This window comes from Schistocerca cancellata, chromosome 11, assembly GCF_023864275.1.
Source record: "Schistocerca cancellata isolate TAMUIC-IGC-003103 chromosome 11, iqSchCanc2.1, whole genome shotgun sequence".
NCBI classification, from domain to species: domain Eukaryota; kingdom Metazoa; phylum Arthropoda; class Insecta; order Orthoptera; family Acrididae; genus Schistocerca; species Schistocerca cancellata.
Window position 1 is genome coordinate 114,797,640 of NC_064636.1, and position 25,435 is coordinate 114,823,074.

Consider the following 25,435-nt stretch of genomic DNA (forward strand, 5'->3'; position numbering starts at 1 on the left):
TTCTTATTAATGTAAATAAGAACATTACATGATTTGTACTACATCATTTACGCAGCAGTTGAAATACATTATCTCTAGGCTCATATGTCATTATGAAGATTGTTAACTATGTTATACTATTTAATTTAGTTGACCCACAGAAAATGAATACTAGCAGCTTGTGAAGTTCATTTTTAGTAGACAATTTTCTATTCTTTCTTAACACAGCCATTTTATGGTACTTTCCTTGTACACATTCAAAGTTATATAGCCCTACCCAATTTAGAAAAATCACTGTCGTATTCGAACATCTAACCATTCACTAGATTCAAGCACACATACAGCAATGTAAAACAACCTATTATTGATTAGCAAAAACATTTTATCTGGTTAATTTTCTCTTACTAAACTGATTACTGAAACAGCTTACTGCTGTATGGTCATGGTGAAAGTTCTGATGTCATGCAATGCTCTTTCTCAGTGAAAAATACATTTACCTCTTGGCTCTTCCTGAACCATTTGCATTTACACATTTGCATTTACACATATACATTTACACAGAACTATAGCATTATGCTTGTATTAAACTGCCCTGCAACTTGCACTGTTAACACATTCTTTGCAGACCTATAGCACAGAACGGAGTAATTAAATGAATGCCCAAAGCATTCTGATTGGCATCAATTAATACCTACTACAGCTCATTCTTTCTTTGCATTTCCATATAACTAATACTCGAAATATGACTATAAGCACTTCAATCCAAAATATTCATTATTACACAATAGCTAATGTTATAATCTAGAGAAGCTGCAATCAGATTGCTATTGTCCCTAGTCATCTCTTCACAAATATTATTGCCACACATGAGGGTATGCAACACAATATGAGCACAAAAATACTGTCAATGTGTATCTAATCCGTAACAAAGTATTTTAACAATTACTTTCACATTCACTGGAGATCGCAGCATAAACTACAACAGAAATTACACGCAATAAATCACAGTTAAGTCGTTAGTTTTGTGAAGTTACAGAATATACACGTGCAAATGTTATTGTATGTATCGAGAACAGTGTCTTGACTAGGCACTATACATACAGGACCTTGGGTTTTCCATAAATGTATAGCATACGTATATAATACATACCACAATATTACTGGGTAAATTATCATCCCTCTTTCGGAATTGGAAAACTTACATGCTGTTAGAAAATAAGTCTGATGGCTTTTTTGCATTAACCATAATCTAAAATAATTCCATACTATATTCACGCACTGTACCAAACTACTATCAATTCGCCGGGTCGACCGAAGCGTCCGGTCCCACCCATCGGCTTTGACCCATAACGTAAGGCTGTTGTGGTGTGTGACGTCACGACGGTGCAGAATTTAGTTTGTGAGAGTGGCGTGTTTGTAGGTGTCGTTTTGATGCGATCGGTGGTGCTCTCTGGTGGTGTGTTAGGTGATGTTTTTGGTTTAGTTTTCGAGTGTGGTGTCGTGTGTAAATTTTGGTAAATTGCATTTTTTATGTCTTTGGTAGGTATGGATATGACTGACAGGATCAACAGTTTTCGGTTGTCGGCTATGATGGGGGACAGTGCGTTGTCTCTAAAAAAAATTTCTTCAACTATTCGGATTTTTGGATGAAGTCGTGAAGTGTTCAGTATGTCGTGAAGAAATGAGGCTTACTTAAAGTTCTGGCATCTCGGACCAGGGACGGGTGTATGTGGAGATGTAAGGATAACAGGTCAAGGGAAGTGTTCGATCCCAATGTGTGGGTATTGGGAGATGTTTTTGAGCTATATAGGTCAAGGGAAGTGTTCGATCCCAATTTATGGGATCGGGAACTGCTGTTGAGTTGTATAGGTCAAGGGAAGTGTTCGATCCCTATTTATGAGATCGGGAGCTGCTGTTGAGCTATATAGGTCTAGGGAAGTGTTTGATTCCAGATGATATTGCGTTTAGTGGTATTTGGGGAGTTTTGTGATGCCGGTTTTTTTCGTCGTTTTGCGTGGTTTTGTATGGGTGTGGGTGTCTAAATCTGTTTATATTTAGTTTGTCCCCACCCAAAAACCCCCTATTTTCCGCGCTTGTCCCGTTAGTGTCATTAGGCTTTTTGTGGAACGTGTGTGTGTTTGTTTTTCGATGTATTTTCGTCCTCATAATGTGTAAGTAACGACTTTATATGCGCCATATTGGAATCGCGGATACTGGTCGTTTCCGCCATATTTGTGACGTCATGGGTCAAAGCAAGGTGGAGGATCGGACGCTTCCGTATTTCCCAACTAAAACAACACCAATAATAATAACAAGACTTTCACCAAAAGTTACTATGGCATCATAACATGACATTCTAAACTGCTTCACGAGACGCGAGCAAATGTAACTGTATCAGATTAGGAGTTTACTTTTATTTCAGAATAATTCGTTGTTTTTATTCATTAATATATGCAATATGTTGATTTTGTTTAATATCTGGGATTCTGAGAGACCTTACGTCAACATTTGTTTAAGCCTGGTCCACACGCAACGATCTGTCTGCGCAGACATCGGCGCAGATGTCTGTACATGCAAAAGATCGCTGCAAATGTGGTGTGTTCACACGACACAAACCCCAATCTACTACTTGCCCGCCATCTGCCGGTGTAGAAAAGAAATGTCAGTGGCAAGCGACTACGCTCCCCGTAAACGTCAAAAATTTAATTCAGTTATTTTGAAATATAGAAATGGAGGAAGTTCTGTTGTGGTCTGTGTTCGCAATTTGTGTTGCAAAAAAGATTCAGACCAACCGCAGGAAACAGAGAAAGCGGGCAAAATGGTGTAGACAGTGGCTGCTAAAGCGAAAGCAGTTTTCTCACGTAAATTTACTGCGAGAGTTGCAGGGCGAACCTAACGACTGGCGAAATTATTTGCGGAACGATGTCGAAACTTATAATTATCTCTTAATACTTGTAACCCTTCATATTATGAGAAAAAAATACTTGTATGAGAAGGGCAATTTCCCCTCATGAACGGCTGGCGGTAACATTGACACTCCAATTTCATCGTCAATTGTACTCCTGCTCGGTCTTGGCGTTTCTTGATCACTAAGAAAGCCAAGCAGATCAAACTACCATAACGTTGGCTGGTATACTTGATCTATTCCTACACCAGATCTAGATTTCTGAACTTTGGATAACTCTTTTCGGTAAACAGTTCGCAAGGATTTTTTTTTATTACTGCTTCTCTGTTTGCCGAGGCGTCAACTGCACGCAATTTTTACAATTAGAGCATTGTGTGCTGCTGTCTTTTTGTCTCGGTCACCGGTTACTATATTCTTTACTTTTAATCTTCCACAAACATGGGTGGTTTCTACATATTTCAATGAATTCACTTACAAACTCTCGAGAACACTGACGAGTATCAGCCATTTTAATGCCCTGTGCGCACAAATACAAACACTAGACTGAGAAAATAGCCGTTTCGCGCCAGACTTGCGGCGATCTCCTGTCCACACGCTCCAACTTGTCTGCGCAGATGTGGTTTGAACCCACAGATTTGAGAGGTTTCGCTCAAACCTCGCGGACATTTGCGCAGACAGATCGTTGCGTGTGGACAGAAGATTTGCACCAACCTGAGGTGTGTGCAAACCTGGAAATTGGAGTTGGAGGTTTGAGCGAAATCTCTCAAATCTGCGGGTTCAAACCACATCTGCACAGACAAGTTGGAGCGTGTGTACAGGAGATCGCCGCAAATCTGGCGCGAAACAGCTGTTTACTCAGTCTAGTGTTTGTATTTGTGCGTACAGGGCATTAAAATGGCTGATACTCGTCAGTGTTCTCGAGAGTTTGTAAGTGAATTCATTGAAATATATAGAAACCACCCATGTTTGTGGAAGATTAAAAGTAAAGAATATAGTGACCGAGACAAAAAGACAGCAGCATACAATGCTCTAATTGAAATATTGCAGGCAGTTGACACCTCGGCAAATAATTCGTTAATTCGTTAATTAAAAAAAAAAATCGTTGCGAACTGGCGAAATTATTTGCTGATGGATGTCGAAACTTATAATTATCTCTTAAAGCTTGTAACCCCTCATATTATGAGAAAAAATACACTCCTGGAAATGAAAAAAAGAACACATTGACACCGGTGTGTCAGACCCACCATACTTGCTCCGGACACTGCGAGAGGGCTGTACAAGCAATGATCACACGCACGGCACATCTGACACACCAGGAACCGCGGTGTTGGCCGTCGAATGGCGCTAGCTGTGCAGCATTTGTGCACTGCCGCCGTCAGTGTCAGACAGTTTGCCGTGGCATACGGAGCTCCATTGCAGTCTTTAACACTGGTAGCATGCCGCGACAGCGTGGACGTGAACCGTATGTGCAGTTGACAGACTTTGAGCGAGGGTGTATAGTGGGCATGCGGGAGGCCGGGTGGACGTACCGCCGAATTGCTCAACACGTGGGGCGTGAGGTCTCCACAGTACATCGATGTTGTCGCCAGTGGTCGGCGGAAGGTGCACGTGCCCGTCGAACTGGGACCGGACTGCAGCGACGCACGGATGCACGCCAAGACCGTAGGAGCATACGCAGTGCCGTAGGGGACCGCACCGCCACTTCCCAGCAAATTAGGGACACTGTTGCTCCTGGGGTATTGGCGAGGACCATTCGCAACCATCTCCATGAAGCTGGGCTACGGTCCCGCACACCGTTAGGCCGTCTTCCGCTCACGCCCCAACATCGTGCAGCCCGCCTCCAGTAGTGTCGCGACAGGCGTGAATGGAGGGACGAATGGAGACGTGTCGTCTTCAGCGATGAGAGTCGCTTCTGCCTTGGTGCCAATGATGGTCGTATGCGTGTTTGGCGCTGTGCAGGTGAGCGCCACAATCAGGACTGCATATGACCGAGGCACACAGGGCCAACACCCGGCATCATGGTGTGGGGAGCGATCTCCTACACTGGCCGTACACCACTGGTGATCGTCGAGGGGACACGGAATAGTGCACGGTACATCCAAACCGTCATCGAACCCATCGTTCTACCATTCCTAGACCGGCAAGGGAACTTGCTGTTCCAACAGGACAATGCACGTCCGCATGTATCCCGTGCCACCCAACGTGCTCTAGAAGGTGTAAGTCAACTACCCTGGCCAGCAAGATCTCCGGATCTGTCCCTCATTGAGCATGTTTGGGACTGGATGAAGCGTCGTCTCACGCGGTCTGCACGTCCAGCACGAACGCTGGTCCAGCTGAGGCGCCAGGTGGAAATGGCATGGCAAGCCGTTCCACAGGACTACATCCAGCATCTCTACGATCGTCTCCATGGGAGAATAGCAGCCTGCATTGCTGCGAAAGGTGGATATACACTGTACTAGTGCCGACATTGTGCATGCTCTGTTGCCTGTGTCTATGTGCCTGTGGTTCTGTCAGTGTGATCATGTGATGTATTTGACCCCAGGAATGTGTCAATAAAGTTTCCCCTTCCTGGGACAATGAATGCACGGTGTTCTTATTTCAATTTCCAGGAGTGTACTTGTATGAGAAGGGCAATTTCTCCTCATGAACGGCTGGCGGTAACATTAAGATTCCTAGCAACAGGAAGGAGCTACAAGGATTTGGAATTTTCAACTGCAATATCGAAACAAGCGTCGAGTAAAATAATACCCAACACATTTGAAACTATTTACGCTCTCCTGAAGGATGATTCATGAAGGCAAGTCAAGTAAATTAAGTCTGTCAGCGAACTGTTTACCGAAAAGAGTTATCCAAAGTTCAGAGATCTAGAAGATCTGGTGTAAGAGTAGATCAAGTATACCAGCCAATGTTATGGTATTTTGATCTGCTTGGCTTTCTTAGTGATCAAGAAACGCCAAGACCAAGCAGGAGTACAATTGAAGATGAAATTGGAGTGTCAATGTTCCAGGAAATGGAACACGAAGTAATGTAAAACAAAACAGGTTCGCCCTGCAACTCTCGCACTAAATGTACGTGAGAAAACTGCTTTCGCTTTAGCAGCCACTGTCTACACCATTTTGACCACTTTCTATGTTTCCTGCGGTTGGTCTGAATGTTTTTTGCAACACAAGCTGCGAACACAGACCACAATAGAACTTCCTACATTTCTATATTTCAAAATAACTGAATTACATTTTTGACGTTTACGGTGAGCGTAATCGTTTGCCACTGATATTTCTTTGCTACACCGATAGATGGCAAGCGAGTAGTAGATTGGGGTTTGTGTCGTGTGAACACACCACATTTGCAGCGATCTTTTGCATGTACAGACATCTGCGCCGATGTCTGCGCAGACAGATCGTTGCGTGTGGACCGGGCTTTAGACTCAAGACTCCTACCGATTTACCAACAAGGAAAACGTATTGCGTTCAAAGAAAACGAGATGTGGAAGAGGTGAAGGTGAACCTATCTTGTAGTACCATCCATTGACGTCTGACGATGAATACCTTTGGTTGTATAACAGACAGTTGTGTCATGAGCAAACACAAATTCTTGTTTGTTTAACTTTTAGACGTTTTCGAGTGAAGTTCTACGATCATCAGGGGTTCATTTATTTTATTAGTATTAAATACTGACGTTTATGTGGGTGTCTGACTTATGTAGTATGGCTGATATTTTCCTCTAGTTCGTCATTTTTTGTGATTCCGCTTTTTCATGCCTCTAGAGAGAATGTAAAATATGCTTTGCAATATCCACAGAATCACTGCTTGTCGAACTTGCATCAAAAATGAAAAAATACGAACTACAACCCCAAGATGAAAACATCTTTCCTGTTAGGTACTCATCATTAAGCAGCCATTCTTGATTCTAGCGAAGTGGTCGCGATGTTGTAGCCAGTAGAATAAATAAAAACTGCGTCCTCCGAGCAATAAAAAAGTGAGGAGGATTATATACATGAAAGAACGAAAATTTATTTTCGAACATAAACCCAACTACAATTTCCTTTCTATTATGACTGGGTAGGACCCATGAAGCAACTTGTGAGTATATTTTTACGAAACACTCGTATCTATTTATATCAATGTCGTAACAGTTTAATATGATTTAGCCGACAAACTTCACTGCGATTTTATCGACATCTGAATAACTGTGATTGGGTAACGCTTGGAAAATGTGGCGACGGAGTGTCGAGAGGGACAGCTTGTGCAGGTGTTTTAGGTTATGTTATCTCGATAAAACATTGCTGTTAACTTCCATGAAGTTGCAAGTTATGAAAATATTACATGTACGTAGGCCCATATCGTCTTGTAAAGTGCCCGGTAATTTGTCCACATGACATGAAATCTATGCATATGTTTTCCCGTAGTTTGTAAAAGGCAGTTTCTTTATCTTGCGATCTCAAGTGAAAATCGTCGTTAAATACTTTGTGATGGGCGAGAGACGACGTGTAATGAAATTCGTACAATCACTATACTAGTATGTTTATGTTAACTTGCTTGCCGCCGCTGATGATGTACCTAGTTGTGAAGAGACAAGAAGTGTGTTAGCTGTGTAGCTGCTCCGGATTATTGCGTGTGAAATTGGGTACTAATCTTAGTATTTCAGATTCAAATACCAGTAATTTATACATCTTATCAGATAATGTTTGTATTGGAATGAAAGAAAATGCTGTAGAAGGTATTAGGCCATGTCTGTTGTTTACTGTGGCTGTTCAGAAAGTTTTGAGCACTTCTCTAGTATGAAATTAAGTACGGGAATTATTAAAGATTCCGCCGTGGCAGTAGTTGTTCTACATTTGTATATACAGTTATGATGGGGATGAAATGCATATTAAATTGCCTGATAAAATTACCGTCTGAAGGCTGCTGAATTCAGAAGGGGCAGAATTTCATTTATGCCTGCAACTTAATAAGTGAGTAAACAGTGTATAGAATGACATCTGTGTTCAGAGAGTAAGCTTTTCAGTGTCTTATATGCGATTAAGAAATACAAATTCTCTTTCGTTCTTGGTTATATCAGTAAGAATCGGATTATAATTGTGTTGGATGACAGCATTCATTACCAAACGTCCATAATATATTTAAAAGCATTGAGCTCACAGAAGGCTGCAAGCTTCATTTCAAATTTTCTCATCATATGTTGAATCGAGGTTGGCTGTAGTAAATCGTTTTACTAGGAAAAATCACTTTGCTTGTATGAGTCGCTTTGTATGGCCATATTGCTGAAATTATAATTCATTTGGAATTTTGGAGTTTCATGTCTCATAATGCCTACATTATTATAGTGTACCATTGGCCCCTGTTTCAAAGAAACATCAATAATATTTTTTTCCATTGCATGTGATTTTGATCTGATATTTTCAGGTAATTTGTTTCAGCTCTTCTTAACCAGAGAGCTGTCGATCTGTTACAAATTACAATTTGTTTTCTTTAGGCAGTGTTAAATTTGTTTTGTGTGCACTGGCTCATATGTTGATGCTGTTCATGATTTATCTTATTGTGATAATGAATTTTGAATATGACTGTTTTTATCTGATTACTTGTTTTTCAGGGCCTTCACACTGCAACAATGGATTACAGAAACATTATTTGGATAAAAACAGAGCCAACAGATGAGATATCGGCTGTGCCAGACTCCACTGTAAGTAGTTTTCTTGTATATCTTACCATTGTTTTAATAATTTCTGTATGTAGTGTTCTGAATGAATAAACATAAATCAGTGATATGGTTGGGAGTAAGGAGAATGCAGTGTAATACAGAATCCAGATCTTTTTGTTAAACGTAATGATCCACAACACTGTGAATAAAATGTGTGTTGAACATCAGACAGAGGGAATAGTTTGGATTAAATATTTAGCAGAAGCTAGAGAACTTCTTAAATCACTACTCATTGACATTTATAATACATAAGCATAAACATGGAGCGTATTCTGATCTGCTTCTTTTAAATATCAACTTTAATTTGCAGCTAGAAAGTTAGGTAGACTTATAGTAATTTTTTATTAACATTCGATGTTTGCTGGCACAGAAAATATTTGTTTTGTAAGTAAGGTTGAAGAGATGTTTATTGTGATCACTGGTGTGATAATTAAGCTTCTATATTCTAATATATACATTAGCAGTTCTCTTTGAATATGTAAACAGCATGTCAGTAAATTTCATTTCAGATAAAATTCATTACTGCACCTCAATAAATAGTTGATAGCACTCTTCTTGCACTGTGATAGTTACAATTTCAGTGATATTGTGGGTTGAACCAATCGATACCAGGCCTCGGCTGTAACCCTTGGTGGAATGATTTGGCATATGATGTCATACGTGCACAGGGGTCAACAGAAGCAACCGATTCCACTTGTTGCTTTGACTCATGACATAATGGTGGTGTTGTGATGTTGAGTTGGTTTTACTTGTAGATGTTGAATTGTTTTTGGATGGTGTCCTGTGAGGGTGGAAGTGGACATGCTGAGTTTTAGGTGTGTACCGAGTTCATTTGAGTTTTGGCCTGTATTGTGCTAACGTGGTCTTCAGTTCAAGTAGTTGGTGGGGCAGTGTGGGTTGTGGAAGTGTTTACAGTAGTTATTAAGGTTTTTTGTTTATATGTTTGGCATTTTTGTTATGTCTGATTAGATTGGTGTTGGCTGTGCTTACAGGGGTCTATGATTTTCATTGATTTTTTTGTTGGGTGTGGATATGACAGTGAAATACATGAGTGCATCGTTACATTCTGCGAGGGTGGTGATATGGTGTCTGTCACACAAACGGTTTCTGCAGATGGGCGGTCTTACTGCTGAATGTGTTAGGTGTCACATTTGTGGTGACAATATGAGGTTGACAAGAGTTCCGGTGGCTCAGGCCAGTGACATGTATATGTGATGTCAGTGCCAACATACCTGGCGATCTATGAAATGGGGTACCTGGTTTGAGAATTCTAGATTAGCCCTGTGGGAGATTGTCTTGCTATCTTATTATTTTTGTTGTAAGTCCTTTATAAATATTTCTGCATATGAGACTGCTGTGAGAGAGAGAACTGTTTTGGATTGGATATCTGTTTGTCGAGAGGTTTGTGCGGAGTACATGAAATGTAGCAGGAAGTTGGTTGGGCCAGGTGTGGTTGTTGATGAAATTGATAAATCACAGTATGGTAAGAGGAAGTATGGGAGGGGCAGTTCTGTGGTTGGTTTGTGGGTGTTTGGGGGGGAGGGTGATTGTTACTTCAGGGGATGGGTACGCTGATTGTGTTTTTAGGGTTTTACTGAGCTGCAGTAAGAGGTAATTAGTGGGTCTGATTGAAGAATATATTGAGGGGTTAGCACTATTGTTTCTGATGCATTTTTGTCGTATAGGGTGTTTGGGGAAGAGGGGTTATAATCATTGAGTAGTTAACCACAGTACTGAGTTACAGGGTTGTGACAGTGAGGCTTGTAGTAACATGGTAAAGGGGCTTTGGGGGCAATTAAATCAGTTATAAGGAGGGGAAGCGGCACTCTTACAACCTGCAATCTCATTTGGATTACTATTGCTGACAGAAGATTTTTTATGGAGTATTTGAGTTGTTGGGGTTTTGGTTCCACCTTCGGAGTTGTAGGTGTTTTTTTTTTTTTTTCGACATGAGCTATATAGGGAAATGTCCAATTTCTGAGGTTTTGTTGGTGTAATGCAATGTTGTAATGTAAAGTTTTTTGGATATTATTTGTTTCGGCGTAGTGTAGTTATTGTTGCGTATTTGACTTATCCCCACCTTAAAACCCCAATTTTCTGTGGTTGTCCTGTTAGTTTCAGTTTATTATTTTTGGAGTGAAACATTGTATCATACTTATTTTTCTTTGCGTTTGTTTGCGTGTGTATTTAGTGACATCATTGTAACCATTTTGTATATGCTGGATGTAGCCGCTTCCATCTTATGGTTCAGAGCAAACAGGTTGAATTGAATCCTTCTGTAATGCCATGCAGAGAGATATAGTAGAATACTGATAATGTAACTCTGTTTGTATATTATGTTTTGAGTGGAATGATGACCTTCACCATAGCCCATGCTGCATATTATTTTGTAAGGTGACAGTTGGGTTTTGAGTAGGCATAACCAAGTCCTCTACCCTGAGAATAACTATAATTCTTGTTATTGCATTTATTTTACCCCTTTTCAATATTTGCAAGTGGTGTATGATTACTATTTTAATTGTGATGTCAGTTGAGGTGGTTGAGATTGGCAGGTTCAGATTTTCTAGTAAATACTGTGTTACAATTTGATAAGGGAGATAAACTTCAATTAAAATAAGTCTTATAAGATTAAAGTTGTATTTGATGAATACTAGTTTTGATGATTTGAACACTGCTTAACAATGGATGTCACATGGAAGCTTCTCTCACATATTGAGTGGATGGACTGAACCTCCTTGGACCCTTCAAAAACCATATTTAGTATATCATGTTAATTGAAAGCCACTTACATAGCAAAAATACATAGAACTTCCTACACAGTCTGTATTTTATGTCATAAATAGATGCATTTGACCACTCTTCCCACTTTTCCAGCAGTTGTTTTTATTTGTTTGGCCAGTATCACATTGTAAGTCATTGTACCAAATGCGTGTTTAACAGTTCTGTGTTCAAACTGAATATTGACGTATTTTATCCCTCTGTGAGGATTGTTCGTTGTAAATGTAGTAGCAGAATGTCACTGTGAATTCAGTGTAAATATACTTGATAGGAGAAAAAATGTTTCTCTGCTACAGTTCCTTAATGTTGATAGTGGCATGCTATACTACGGAAACTCATACTGTGACAGAATGTGCTATTACAAAGATGTCACAACCCAGTAAGAAATAACAAATAACATTTATTAAGAGTATTTTACAAAATGGTACTTAACTTTGCTAAACTTTGTTGTATGGCGGATGATGTCATGAACATGATGCAGTGGTATCTAACTAATTTTGCAGTCTCTTGACAGTCTGATATAGTCACTGATAGAAATCTTTGCAAAGACTCTGTAAGTGTTCATGGTTCTCTGTGAACAGCAACTGTAGTGTCAGAAGGTAATCTTCAGAGTATTGTGTGAGAGTTGCCAACACTGAAACTACTGTCTGGCTGCTGGTGCGGAACTGTTCGTTTGTCTGCTTCTGCATCCCATTGTATTTTGAGTCCTTCAGTGGGAATATCCCTGTCTGCCCAGTGGAGGCAAAAGCTGTGTAGTCTGCAGTTGACATTATTTCCTATTGGCTGTCTACACTATGGGTGGACATACATGATGTGCTGAAGGAGGTGGCGCAGAAGCAGGAAGAAGTGTGTGTTAGGGAGCACCATCTGGAGGCTGCTCACGTGGAACTGATAGATGTCAGGCAAGGGTTTGTGCCTGTATGTTGGTGGCGGCCTCATGTGGTATTTGGTGTGTACTTCTTGCCCAGTACACAAATTTCCCCAAAAAGTATGTTGTGAGGTAGCCCTAAGCAGGTGTACAAGGTGGAAGGCAAAAAGTATCTCCATCACTTCTCCTCTGTTTATGCCCATCCCAAAGAATGATATTGAGGCTGGGCTGTTATTACACAATAGGAGAATTAAAATTTTCATTGCCTTTTATCCAGCACGTATTTACATTCCCAATCTACATCTGGAGCAGTCATATTAATTATTTGTGTGTTAATACTCACACAGAACTTAATCATGTGATGTGCTGTTGGTTGTTGATAACAAGCATTATGTATTGTACTTAAATGTCACTGTCAACTTCTGGTGAATTACATGGCTTAAGGTGGGATGTAATGGGAAGTGTAAACATTTATTTAATAAGTCATTAAAGCCATATTTATTAATTTACAAATCCAAAATTTTACATGTGTAAAGCAGCTGAGTTGTGTTTTAATGGAAAAATATAATAAAATATGCAGGATTAATATTTTTCCAGAAATGGTAATTTTGAATTTTTTATTGTCCTTTTATAAAACGCCATAACTCATTCTAATCATGCAGTTAATCTGAAAATTTAATTGTAGGATCCTGATAAGGTTATAAAACCACTGAACTACAGTTATTAATTTATGGTACAAATTGTATCATTAACAGAGTTTTTAATTTTGCATATCCAAAATTAACTTTTTTTTTCTACATACAATCATCTAAAAATCAGAATGTAATTGCAGGATCTCGTAGTTCTAAGTTCTAGAGAGACAGCAACACGTTTGAACAGTTCCTGAAAATTTCATAGGATTAGCACATGTACTTCTTGAGAAAAGGCTTCTAATAATGTAAGCGATGTCAAACAGAGAAAATGAGGTTCAAAGATTTTCTTCTCATACTTATACATGTAATAAGCTTACCTTAATTTTAAAATCCGCCATGTTTCTCTTCCCTCCTTTTCGAATGTGCCCGGCCTGTATTTTCAGGTAAGATACTGATCTATTAGCTTTCTTGACCCTGCTATTGTCGATGGTGTAAAATACTTTTGTTGTAAACACACCAGGATCTATACCAACTCTCTTCAGCACTTCAAATCTGCCATTATATCTGTTATTGTAACATAAAACTGCATCATAGACACTTATTTTAAGTACTTCAAGTCCACAGAATGTTCTTTTTGAGTGTGTAATCCAAATTAAATTACTGAGGCTTTCAGGCTTTCATTTGCATGTTGTGTCTTTCTGTGAAGACACTTCCTTAATAAATCATGAATGTGGGCTTCAATACATTCATAACAGGTTCTGTGGTCCACAACTCTTTTTGTGGATACGTGCGTGGCGTGCACGGGGCCCTGAGCTATTGCAGTTCTTCTTCCTTTCCAGTCTGCCCTATCCCCCTTTCCCATCCCTCCTCGTCCCCAATCCTCCCCCCCCCCCAATACCTCCCCTTCACACTCCCTCTTCTTGGGAATAATGTATCGAGCCTTCGTCTGGAGACAGACATTTGAAAACTCCAGGATTCTGTTTCCTTTGTTTTTTCTCCATCCTCACGCTTTCTTCCTCTATTGGTCTTTCCCTACGTTCACTCTTCTTCGTGCTTTCATATCCTTACTTCTATCTCTGCCTCATTCTCCTTGCCCTATTCTCCTTGTCTTCTTTTCCGTGTCTTGTTCTTCACTTTGGCGTTTGAGATTCTTTCTTCTGTCCCCCTATCCCTTTCTCTCTTTCCTCCCTGTGCGTGTCTGAACGCCGACCCAGGCGTTCACACACGTAGCCGGTGACGTGGTAACACGTAATTCCTCGCCCTGGGTACACAAGTAAGGCACGTATGTACCCCCTGATAAAGGCCAGGCCTAGGAAGTGGTGATTGCCTGAGCTGTTACCTTCCGAGCATGCTGATTGGTCCCTCCGTTCGTTTCTCGGGAGATGTGTCCTGAGGTGTGAACAATCACCTAAGGCGGGAGTGCCCTCTGAGAGGCCCCCCACAAGGAAGGAGCGCACCATCGGAGACACTGGCAATCATGGGGGATTCATCCGTAATAAATTTCTCTTCTTCTTCTTCTTCTTCTTCTTCCATGTCTTCTGCCCAAAAACGAAAGCTAGATGAAACTCCTGTTTCGAAAATTCTACCACCAGCACCAAAGTTTCTTGTTGTCACAATATCTGATGGTCACGATTTCTCAACAGTCAACCCTTTTGTCATTCAGAAGGGTGTAGGTGCGATTGCCGGACCAGTGAAATCTTGTAGTTGGTTGCGCAACAGTACCTTGCTGTTGGAGACAGAGAGCACCTTCCAGGCCCAAAAATTACTTCGAGCCACACTCTTACACACATTTGCTGTACAGGTGGAGGCCCACCACACCTTGAATTCATCGCGTCATGTGGCATGGTGTGTACCAGGTCACTCTACAGACTAACTGATGAGGAGATTCTGTCTTTCCTTTCCGATCGGGTTGTGAAAAGGATCAACAAGGACCTCATACCGACCAGAACTATATTCCTGACATTCGACACTGTGCAGTTGCCTTCACGAATTAAAGCGGGTTATGAGATCATTCCTGTTCGGCCGTATGTACCCAACCCTACAAGGTGTTACCAATGTCAGCAGTTTAATCATACACGGCAGTCTTGTTCAGGTGGGGCTAAATGCATTACCTGTGGCAGGGACGCCCATGAGGGTGAATGTCCACCTCCGTACCCTCATTGCATCAACTGTATGGGCAACCATGCTGCCTCCTCTCGCGACTGCCCCATCTACAAAGATGAGAAAAGTATACAGGAAATTCAAGTGAAAGAGAAGGTGTCGACCTCGGCTGCTCGCAAGTTATTCAATAGCAGAAAGCCCACTGTGCTTCTGGCAGGTAAATACAGTACGGTTCTCGCCTCTCCTTGGCCTACCAGGGAGGTAGCTACACAGACATGTGATCTAACATTTAGTGATTTGGTCGTCAGATTGGCCAGTGCTAAAATCGCCCCATCAATGTCTCTTCTTACTCCCACCGACCCTAAGGCTCAAACATCATCATCTGGTACTGCTAGGACAAGGACCTCTAAATCAGATGTTTGGACCTTCGAAGAAAGAACCAACACGCGAGGATTTCTTGCCTACTCAAACTACATAGCCATCAACTCTTGTTTTGACATAACGTAATTCTTCAAAGAAGGCTCATATAAACAAGACTTCTCCTGCACCACCCAGCGGTTGACATCCCCGGCTATCTTCAGTTTCGCCAGGCCGCCCCGCTGGTAGCCGATCATCTGGCCTTTCACCGGCGGAGGAAGCTGCCCCTCCTGACCAGCTCAGGAAGATGGCAGACACAACTGTTGAGTTGATGGACCATGACTCACCACCTATCAACTGCAGCACCAGCGCTCCCTCGAAGCCAGACCCTCAGTGGCCATCGAGTTGACCTTTTCTTGTTTGTGCTTTTTCTTTTTGTTTTCATAATGGCACTTCTTCAATCGAATATTTGTGCCATTTGGTACAACCGAGAGGAGCTAAAATTGCCCCTTCGAATGCACTGCCCCCTTGTAGGTCTCCAAGAAATGAAGTTACGCCCATGCGATCATATTGACCTGGCACACTATACCTCCATGCGTTTCGACCTACCCCCTGTGGCAGGTATTCCGGCTCATGGAGGGGTCATGTTGCTGGTTCGGGATAATGTCTGCTATGATCCAATCACATTGCACACAGATTTGCAGTTACTTGCCATCCGAATTACTCTCTCCGCTTTCACATTTTCCATTTATACTGTTTACACTCCATCATTGTCTGCCTTTACTACGGCAGACATGATGCAATTGATTGCTCAGCTTCCTACACCATTTTTGTTTATTGGAGACCGTAATGCCCACCGTCTCCTTTGGGGCTCTCCAGCATCCTGCCCGAGAGGCTCCCTCTTGGCAGACCTTTTCAACCACCTCAATCTAGTCTGCCTAAATACCGGTGCACCTACCTTCCTTTCGGACGCAACACATACCTATTCTCACTTGGACCTCTCATTATACACTATCCAACTTGCACGTCGGTTCGAGTGGTATGTTCTGTCTGGCACTTAATCCAGCGACCATTTCCCCTGCGTAATCCATCTCTTGCATCACACCCCTTCTCCACGTTCCACTAGTTGGAACATATCTAAAGCTGACTAAGAGCTTTTCACCTCCCTGGCGACCTTCAATGATCAAAACTTCTCCAGCTGCGATAGTCAGGTTGCATACCTCACAAACGTTATTCTCACTGCTGCCGAATATCCAATCCCTTGTACTTCCTCTTCTCCACGGCGAGTCCCAGTCCCCTGGTGGGCTACAGCATGCAGTGATGCTATTCGTGCTCGGCGACGTGCTTTACACTCCTTCCAACGCCACCGTATGATGGCGAACTGTATCAGTTACAAACGACTCATTGCACAATGTTGTCGTGTTATCAAAGGAAGCAAAAAGGCTTGCTGGGTGGCTTTCACCAGCTCATTCAACAGTTTTACTCCTCGTTCGGTTGTCTGGGGTGGCCTGCACTGGCTATCTGGCACCAAGGTCCACTCCCCGATTTCTGGCGTGACTGTAGCGAATGAAGTCCTTGTGGGTCCTGATGATGTCTCCAATACCTTCGGCCACTTTTTCGCAGAGGTTTTGATCTCTGCCCATTACCACCCTTTCTTCCTCCCCTGAAAACAAGCAGAGGAGGCACGGCCAACTTCTTTCCAGTCTTTGAATTGTGAAAGTTACAATGCTACCTTCACCGTGTGGGAACTCGAAAGTGCACTCACCCGTCCTGATCCTCTGTTCTGGGGCCCGATGGTATCCGTATTCAGATGCTGAAGAACCTTTCTCCTGCAGGTAAAGGCTTTCTTCTTCACGCTTATAATCACATCTGGACTGAAGGTCATGTTCCCACACGCTGGTGTGAAGCAATTGTTGTTCTCATACCCAAACCAGAAAAGGACAAACACCTTCCTTCAAGTTATTGCCCCATCTCCCTTAGCAGCTGCATCTGCAACATGACGGAGAACATGGTAAATTCTCGATTGGTTTGGCTCCTTGAATCTCGACGCCTTCTTACCAATGCCCAATGTGGCTTTCGTAGGCGCCGCTCTGCTGTTGACCACCTTGTGAACTTTCATTATGAGCAACTTTTTGTGTAAGCACCAGACGGTGGCTGTGTTCTTCGATTTGGAGAAGGCTTAAGACACCAGGAGAATGGGGTGCCCCAGGGCTCCGTTTTGAGCGTGGCCCTTTTTGCCATAGCTATCAATCCAATAATGGATTGCCTTCCAGCTGACGTTTCAGGCTCCCTTTTCGTGGACGACTTTACGATTTACTGCAGCGCTCAGAGAACATGTCTCCTGGAGCGCTGTCTTCAGCATTGTCTAGACCGTCTATATTCCTGGAGTGTCGCTAACAGTTTCCATTTTTCTGGTGAGAAAACGGTCTGTATGAACTTCTGGAATTACAAACAGTTTCTTCCCCCAACCTTACATTTCGGTCCTGTTGCTCTCCCATTCGTGGAGACAACAAAAATTTTAGGTCTTACATTTGACAGGAAACTTTGTTGGTCTCCACATGTTTCTTACTTGGCTGCTCATTGTACCCGTTCCCTAAATGTCCTCCGTGTTCTCAGCGGGACGTCATGGGGAGCAGATCGAATGGTCCTGCTTCGCTTATATCGGTCCATTGCCCGATTAAAGCTGGATTATGGGAGCTTTGCCTACCCCTCTGCCCGGCCGTCCATCTTACGCCATCTAAACTCTATCCACCATCAGGGGTTACGTCTGGTGACTGGAGCATTCTACACCCACCCTGTTGAGAGTCTGTGTGCCGATGCTGCCAAATTACCGCTCGACTACTGGCACGATATGTTTCTTTGTCGGTACGCCTGGCGACTGATGTCAATGCCCCACCATCTGTCATATTTCTTCTTCTTTGATGACTCTTTCGCCTGCCAATACAGTCTGTATGTCTCTGTCCTGTTACCTCCTGGAGTTCGCTTTTCGTCGCGTGCTTCAGCAACTTGATTTTACCCTCCCTACGACTTTTCGAGTGGGTGAGAGCCCGACGCCACCTTGGCTCCAGGCTCAGGTTCGCGTTCACCTTGAAGGAGAGGACCCCGGATTCGATATACTGCTCGAGGTTTGTCAAACTTCGTTCGAGGCTTGCTAATAACATTTTTATTTACACAGATGGCTCCAAGACTACTGCTGGTGTCAGATGTGCCTTTGTCGTTGGGGATGATACCTTTCAATAGTGGCTCCTTGATCAGTGTTCAAGCTTTACAGCTGAGCTTTTTGCTCTCTATCAGGCTGTTCAGTATATCTGCCGCCATCGTCATTCTCCCTATGCATCTGCTCTGATTCTTTGAGCGCCATTCAGTGTCTCGGTGACCCATATTCAGACCACCCTCTCGTGCAATGAATTCAACGGTCCCTTCAGTCACTAGCTGATACTGGCACTTGTGTCCTTTTTTTGTGGATTCCTGGCCATGTTGGTGTGCTTTGTGTCTCATCAACTGATGTTAGTGGGGTTAGGGCCATAAAACCGATCCTGATGGCTTGGACGACCTCCTCACACCCTTCCCGGCGAGAGGAGGTCATTTTGGCCAGGTTGCGGATTGGGCATTGACGATTTAGCCACCGCTACCTGTTGTTCGGTGATCCCGCCCCACAGTGCCCCTTTGGTCATCCATTGATGGTGCACCATATTTTATTGTCCTGTCCCCATTTTATTCACTCTCGTGTTGTCCTGTGTCTGCTGTCTACCTTACAGGAACTTTTAGCTGATGACACTCGAGCAGCTGCTCGTATTCTTATTTTTATGACATTGACGGACTTGTTCAAGAAAATCTAACACTTTTATTTTGTTTATCTGCATCTTTGTAAGTACTTCCTGTTTTTGCCCCTTTGCGTTTTTCTATGCTATTAGTTCTCTAACATTTGTGACTAGGCGCTAATGACCTTAGTAGTTGAGTGCCCTAAAAAAAAAGTTCTGGTAATTAGTGTTTATGTGAATACATCCCATTTCTGCATTTCTGTTGTTGAATGTACACCAATTGCCTATCGGACACAGATTGTGCATTGGTGTTTTGTCGGTGGATAGTTTGTGGAAAAAAATTGCCCACGCAACATGCCTGATTACCTCTAAATTGTGTGGGTTTTTCCTGATAGCTCTCCCATAAAATAAATGAAGAGAACCAATTTCTTCCAGAGTAAACCTGCTTTTTCCTCCTAGTGGTTTTCCAGCTTCACGTACTTCACCTTTCTTCTCTTTCAGCAAGCGACGAAGCCTAACACCAAGCCTCTTTTGGATTTGGCAAACACATTCCTACTTTTCTATTGTTGTATTGTACAGATTTTTGTCTGTCACAGCTTTGAACAAAGAGGAGTCCCCATCATAAAGGTATTTAGTATCTCTGACACCATACTGGTCCTCAGATCTGGAAAACATCCTAACAACTGCAGCAGCCTCCATGTCCCCACTTGAGCCACTATAATTATTAGAGCATGCTACTGCATGCCTTTCTTTCCACAGTTTCTCACTGTCTTCATTGTTGGACATTTTCCTTGTTGCACACTGGTGGCAGTATTTAGACATAATTTCTACATCTAAAACTTTACCTGAGTCAGTTCCTATAACAGATGCAACTCCATACAGGGCTGTGTGACCCCTTTTCATCCAGGTCCCAACTGCAGACACACATGGGTCAGTAACATTTGTAGGATATTCACTGTCATGAATACCTACTCTAGGATCTATTTTTTTTCCTTGTTTTGTTTATTTCCACCAATTTCTCAACTGCTTTCTTCATAGAAACTTTGGCAGTATCACATACACATTCAGACATTTCTTTATTTATTTGTTCAAACCTTGCACAAGTTGGAGGCGTGTTCAAGGAACCACACAATAAATTAAATAAATTACCTCCTTCTCTGCTTTGTCCAAAGCATCTCACAGCATATGTTAACATAAATTACTTTCATATGTACCAGTGTCGATTTTTTTGGAGGAGAAAAATGAAAATTCATAGCCACATAAATTACAAATTAATTTAAAATCACAGGCTATTCCCACTCTTCTTTCTTCAACAACAATTGTGCATTCTGTATTTTTACAGCTAACACATGAACATGAAAACTTTATAGGCTGACAGACAAGCTCTAACCTGGCAGACAAGATCTAAATCAGTAAGTCTGAATCCAGTGGTATCCATATCATTATTCACACACCTGTACAATTCTCCTATTCCAAGTTTTGATGTGGAAGCTTAATTTCGAACTATGTCCTCTTTTTTTGTTGGTAAACCGATTTTCATGAAACCTCCATTTCCTAAACACAGTTTTTCTACTACCCATTATGCATAAATCTTGACTTCCATGTGAAGGTTTGCAAATTCAACCTTCCACCCATAATGTGTGTTGGTATTGTCAAAATGTAAATAAACCACATGCAACAATGTTTTCAGGCAAAGGTATAGATGTCAGCCGAAGTTATCAAAAGAAAATAGCCTTCACACTGACAAACTCCGCTGAAGCAAGCAGTTTCCCAAATGTTAGAAAAGGTGGGAGTGGCCGCAAGTGCAGAGCAGTTTAACAATTTAAAGGCATTTCTGAAGCTACTATCATCATAAAATTCACACACAACATAGATTAAACTGTGTAGATCAAGGAAATAATATTTTTGAAAAATATATTTTTTGGACCAAAATCCATTACATCCTCACTTAAAATTAATGCTAAAACGTAGTTCTTGTTCGTTTTCTTTAAAATGTCTCAATATCGTCCAGTTTTAAGGCTGAAATTTAATGGGGAAACTGAAACAAACTTTTCTGTCACTGTGAATTTTGTGTTCCTTCTTTCAGTTCTTTCACGTAGAAGAATTCAGGAGAAGCAACAAAAACACAAATGCAAGAACTCACACAAAATTAGCCCTTAGAATATAATGGAGCAAATTGACTACCTAATCAAGAAAGTCTTCATTGAAACGGGTCAGTCTGTGTAAGCTGAGCCTAGGAGAAAAAGGGTACGGATGAATATCCCCCAACTCTCAGCCCCTGAACTTTGAAAATCTCATTTCTCTACATTTTTGTGATTTCAGTGTAAGAATTGTCATGCCTGTATCCAGGACATTTTGTTACTGAGCGGGTTTGTGTATCATCCATAGGTATAAGAAAATCACCTGTTGAGAAAGTCATTTGTAACAATATTACGAAAAAATAGATGATCACTAACCATACAGAAGAAACATTGAGTAACACAGGGGCAACAGAAAAACTTATTTTGCATTTTAACTTCTGGCCAAAAGGCTTCCTTTCGATGTAGAAAACGCCCATACACATTTTCACAAAAACAATTTGCATACACATACATGTGACCACTGTCTCTGGCCACTGTAGCAGTCTTTTCACTTTGCGTGTCTGAGACTCAGCATCTTCGCTATATGGTGAGTAGTAATGTACCTTCATATTATTGTTTTTATTCAATCCTTGACTTTCCATTACTTGGCAAATGGTTTATGATATATATGACACATCTTTTCTATGTGAATATCGATAACATAAGGGAAAGATGAGACACTAAGTTGCAGGCAGACACAGTGAAAAGACACTTACTGATTACCTTAGTCAGAAAAGGACAAAACTAATGTGTAAGTTTCTTTTCATTGTATTTGTTTGCAGTTTAACATGTCATCTTTACAGTCAGCAGCATTCTATCTTTTGCTGATATTCCAACCTGGAGTTTCCATTGTTCGAGATAATTCCTCTCAGAGAAAAAGAACTAGTAATAAAATTATAATTATTGTTAAACTTAATAGTGTCCTACGTTTTACAGAAAACTATTAAAATTACAACTGCTTAAGCACACTAATTATGTGGTTTTATTATTACCACAGGTCCAGGTTTGCCCATCCACTGCGAACGTGAAAGAAGAATTGCAAGAGTGTGTGAATCAAGAGGTAATTCAAGAATTTATGTAACTATATGAAATTAAGCACATTTGAATTGTGCCACAGTTGTAATCATAATGGGAATGATAAGCAATGCAGCTCCCCATTGACGTTCAGGCTTTCACTGTAGTGCCTGTAATGATTACACTCATTGTAATATTATAGGCCCCTGGCAGAAAACTAGGGAAAGCAGGCAAAATAGAGCATTATAATTTACACTAAATGAACTGAAGTATCAGTAAAAGTTAAATTTGAACCTCCTCCCTTGTATTTTTCAGTATGGCATGGAGATAAAGATGGGGCTTCACTACTAGTCAGCTTATTACCACCACAAGATTTTTCTGCTTTTACATCCATTAGCTTTGCCAACTCTCAGCCAAATTGTCACCTTCAAACATAACCTAGATCTCAGACTTAGCTACAACTCAGACTGTCACCACACCAAAGACTTGGGGGGGGGGGGGGGGGCGTCCTCTCTTAACATTAGCCGAAGTAGTATCAGTGAGCTTGTGCAATAGTTTTAGTGTGTATATTTAAAGAATTAGTTCCTTGCATATGTCACTACAGATAGGAATTATGAGTTATTGTGATAATATACGTACGAATCAAAATATGAAAATTGCTGCCTTGACCGGGATTGGAGCCTAGATTCCACGCCTTAATGACTAGTTGTGTGAATAAGTCGGCCATCTAAGTATGCATTCTGGACCCTGCCAAATTCTCATTGTTGTAGCATGTGATCAAGGCAGGAAAACCGTGTTCAATTTTTCCTTTTGTCAAAAGCAAATTTCTACTTAATACATTCAGTAATTTTTACTTGAAATAAGTTCTTACTTCTCTGTATTGAATCCTTTTTGGAATGTCTGATGAACTGTAAACATCTGGTATTTGAAACAATTATTTGTCCATATAAATTTATACATTTTTCCTTAAATGTGGCAGATCACATAAACACATCTTCTGAATTCACAGTACATGTGTGTGGGGTGGTGAAGAGGAGGGAAGGAAAGCACGAAAATGTTGTAATTTCTGTAGTAAATATGTACATATGATGATGGTGGTAGTAAGTCCCTCAAAGGCTATTCAAAATTAATGTTGTAGTTAGATTTAGCAAATATTTGTATTGCAAATAGTTTAGTATTCTTTGTTGAGTGCTGATTATCACTATGAAAAACATTCATTTTCTTCTCATAAGTTTTTGTCAGTTTGCTTTAACTAGCCATGACTTTATGATTAGCAAAGATGCCATTTGTTATACAATCTTAAAATTGTTGGCATAGCTTGTGTAAATGACATTTTGTTGTAAAATAACCACACAAAGATGCTAAAAGTGTTTTTTCTATTACTCTGTACCTAGTTACAACCTAGTGGTGATTGTCTGCCAGAACTACAATGTAGATTCAAAGCCTCCAAAGTGCACATGATTTCCTGGCACAATAGCCACAGTCATCCTAGTACTTCCTCCAAATACTACATTTACAAATACGGAGAAGTGATATCTTCTCCACACATTAAGCCCTCCTAAAATCTGTTGTGTGTGCATAGCACGCCAGCATCCTCACTAGAGACTACCTACAAGCTCCTGTAAGCAGGATTGTGGTGATGGCGGCATACATAAAACCACCTTGCCCTTTTAGAGGCCTATTACTCAATACACACTGGACAGAAGGGAGGCAGACATTTCAAATGCTCAGGGCCAATTTTATAAAGCAGTTGATCATAGATTTTGGGAAAAAAATTGTCACATTGAACTCTGAAATCTGTATTGTACATACATTACCTGCAAATTAATATACCATGTACTAGCATCACCTTTGACTAGCAGATTCTCAGGGATCGAGTTAATTTCAATTGTAGTCAATAAATGATATAATAAAGACACTCCAAAACAATAGACTTCATATTGTGTGACTAAAAGTTGAAAAATTCTAATGCTGCTTGAAGAATTTTTATTTTTAATGATAGGCTAAGGAGAATATCTGTGATGTAAATAATAGCTGCAGATAATAACAGCCACCCTAAGAATTTCTTGAGAAGACTTCTAATAACATGAAAAATTTACAGGAATTTCATACACACACGTCATTGTAAAAAAGTGAATGTGAAACTATTTGCAATGAATAGCATGTGTATGAATTATTTGGCAGGGAATAATGATCATCCTTTACAGAAATCCACTCTGTGCTTTAATACTGCATGTCAGTAGCCACAGAAGGACAATAATTTAACTACAGAATGCCAATGTCCGTTATCAGTCATATTTATTGGCTAAGGTGAAAACTAAGTTGTTTCAGTGGCTCTGTAATTGTGTAAGAGTATGGATCTAAACAGTTTAGCATTCAACCCTTGTCAGTCCAGTTTCCATTTTCTTGTTTTCCATGCATTTTTCCTCTAATATTTGCAAGATGTGAAGTTGCACCATGGGTTGGAATCCACTTTAAACTGTAGCCACCCATACATCTGGAGAAGTAATTCTGATCAAAGGTCTGAGAAAGGCAAAGGTATACCACCTTTAAAAGGTCTATACCCAATGAATGTTTGTGCTGGCAAAATCAATCATTGGATGGGTGACTGATGGTTAATTAGTTAGTTAGTAAAGTTGGTTTGTAGGTTCTTGGTCTGTGGATCATTTGTACAAGTAATTGTAATGATGTGGAATGAGTTGTCATAACTACACATTTATATGTGAGTATGATTAATGCTGACTATTTACAAGGTTTTTTTTATTTTTAATGCAAATGTGAATTAGAAACTGTTACCCACGATCTTTTTTGTGTAAACAGAAATCTTCCTGTAGAACAGACTAGTAGTGAGACAGAATTTTTCAGTTTTCAGATTTAATTTTTCTGGCTGTCAGAAATTTTATATAATTGGGTAAATTATCAAAAATTTTGGTGGCAACATTATTCATCCCCATTTTGTGCTGAAGACAACCTCAGTGTGGAATAATGAATGTCATTATGTTACTGCACTTATGTTCATCAATGTTCCTTTTGAACTGGACTGGATTATTTACAACCAAGTTCATGAGAGAATAAATGTACTGTGAAGCAGTAGTCAAAATGCCTGACTCCTTCAACAGATGTCTGCAAATGGTGCTGGGTGAGCAGCACATAATATTCTTATAGCAAGTATTTGATCAGTGCAGACTTTGTTTCTTAATGATGAGTTGCCCCTGAACATTACT

At 40.8% G+C, this 25,435-nt stretch overlaps 2 protein-coding genes across 9 annotated transcripts in view; both read left to right on the forward strand.

Moving 5' to 3' along the window:
• The first annotated feature begins 6,410 nt into the window (after nucleotides 1–6,410).
• The window catches only part of LOC126108500 (zinc finger protein 93-like), a 501,709-nt gene continuing 482,684 nt past the window's right edge, over nucleotides 6,411–25,435 (forward strand). Inside the window, exon 1 of one of the 5 annotated variants that reach the window (XM_049913764.1) lies at nucleotides 6,411–6,760. Coding sequence is in view for 1 of the 5 variants with exons in the window: in XM_049913758.1 (XP_049769715.1) it covers nucleotides 7,207–7,242 (36 nt within the window). In the remaining 4 variants the exon portion in view is untranslated. The other 4 variants (XM_049913765.1, XM_049913758.1, XM_049913766.1 and 1 more) reach the window with 4 other exon arrangements.
• Nucleotides 6,768–25,435, forward strand: part of LOC126108499 (zinc finger protein 436-like) — a 501,483-nt gene continuing 482,815 nt past the window's right edge. For 2 of the 4 annotated variants that reach the window (XR_007523539.1, XM_049913754.1), the window contains exons 1-3: nucleotides 7,077–7,208; nucleotides 8,474–8,563; nucleotides 22,195–22,257. Coding sequence is in view for 3 of the 4 variants with exons in the window: in XM_049913754.1 (XP_049769711.1) it covers nucleotides 7,095–7,208; nucleotides 8,474–8,563; nucleotides 22,195–22,257 (267 nt within the window). In the remaining variant the exon portion in view is untranslated. Of the gene's footprint in view, nucleotides 6,964–7,076; nucleotides 7,209–7,530; nucleotides 7,836–8,473; nucleotides 8,564–22,194; nucleotides 22,258–25,435 lie in introns of those variants that run through there. The other 2 variants (XM_049913755.1, XM_049913756.1) reach the window with 2 other exon arrangements.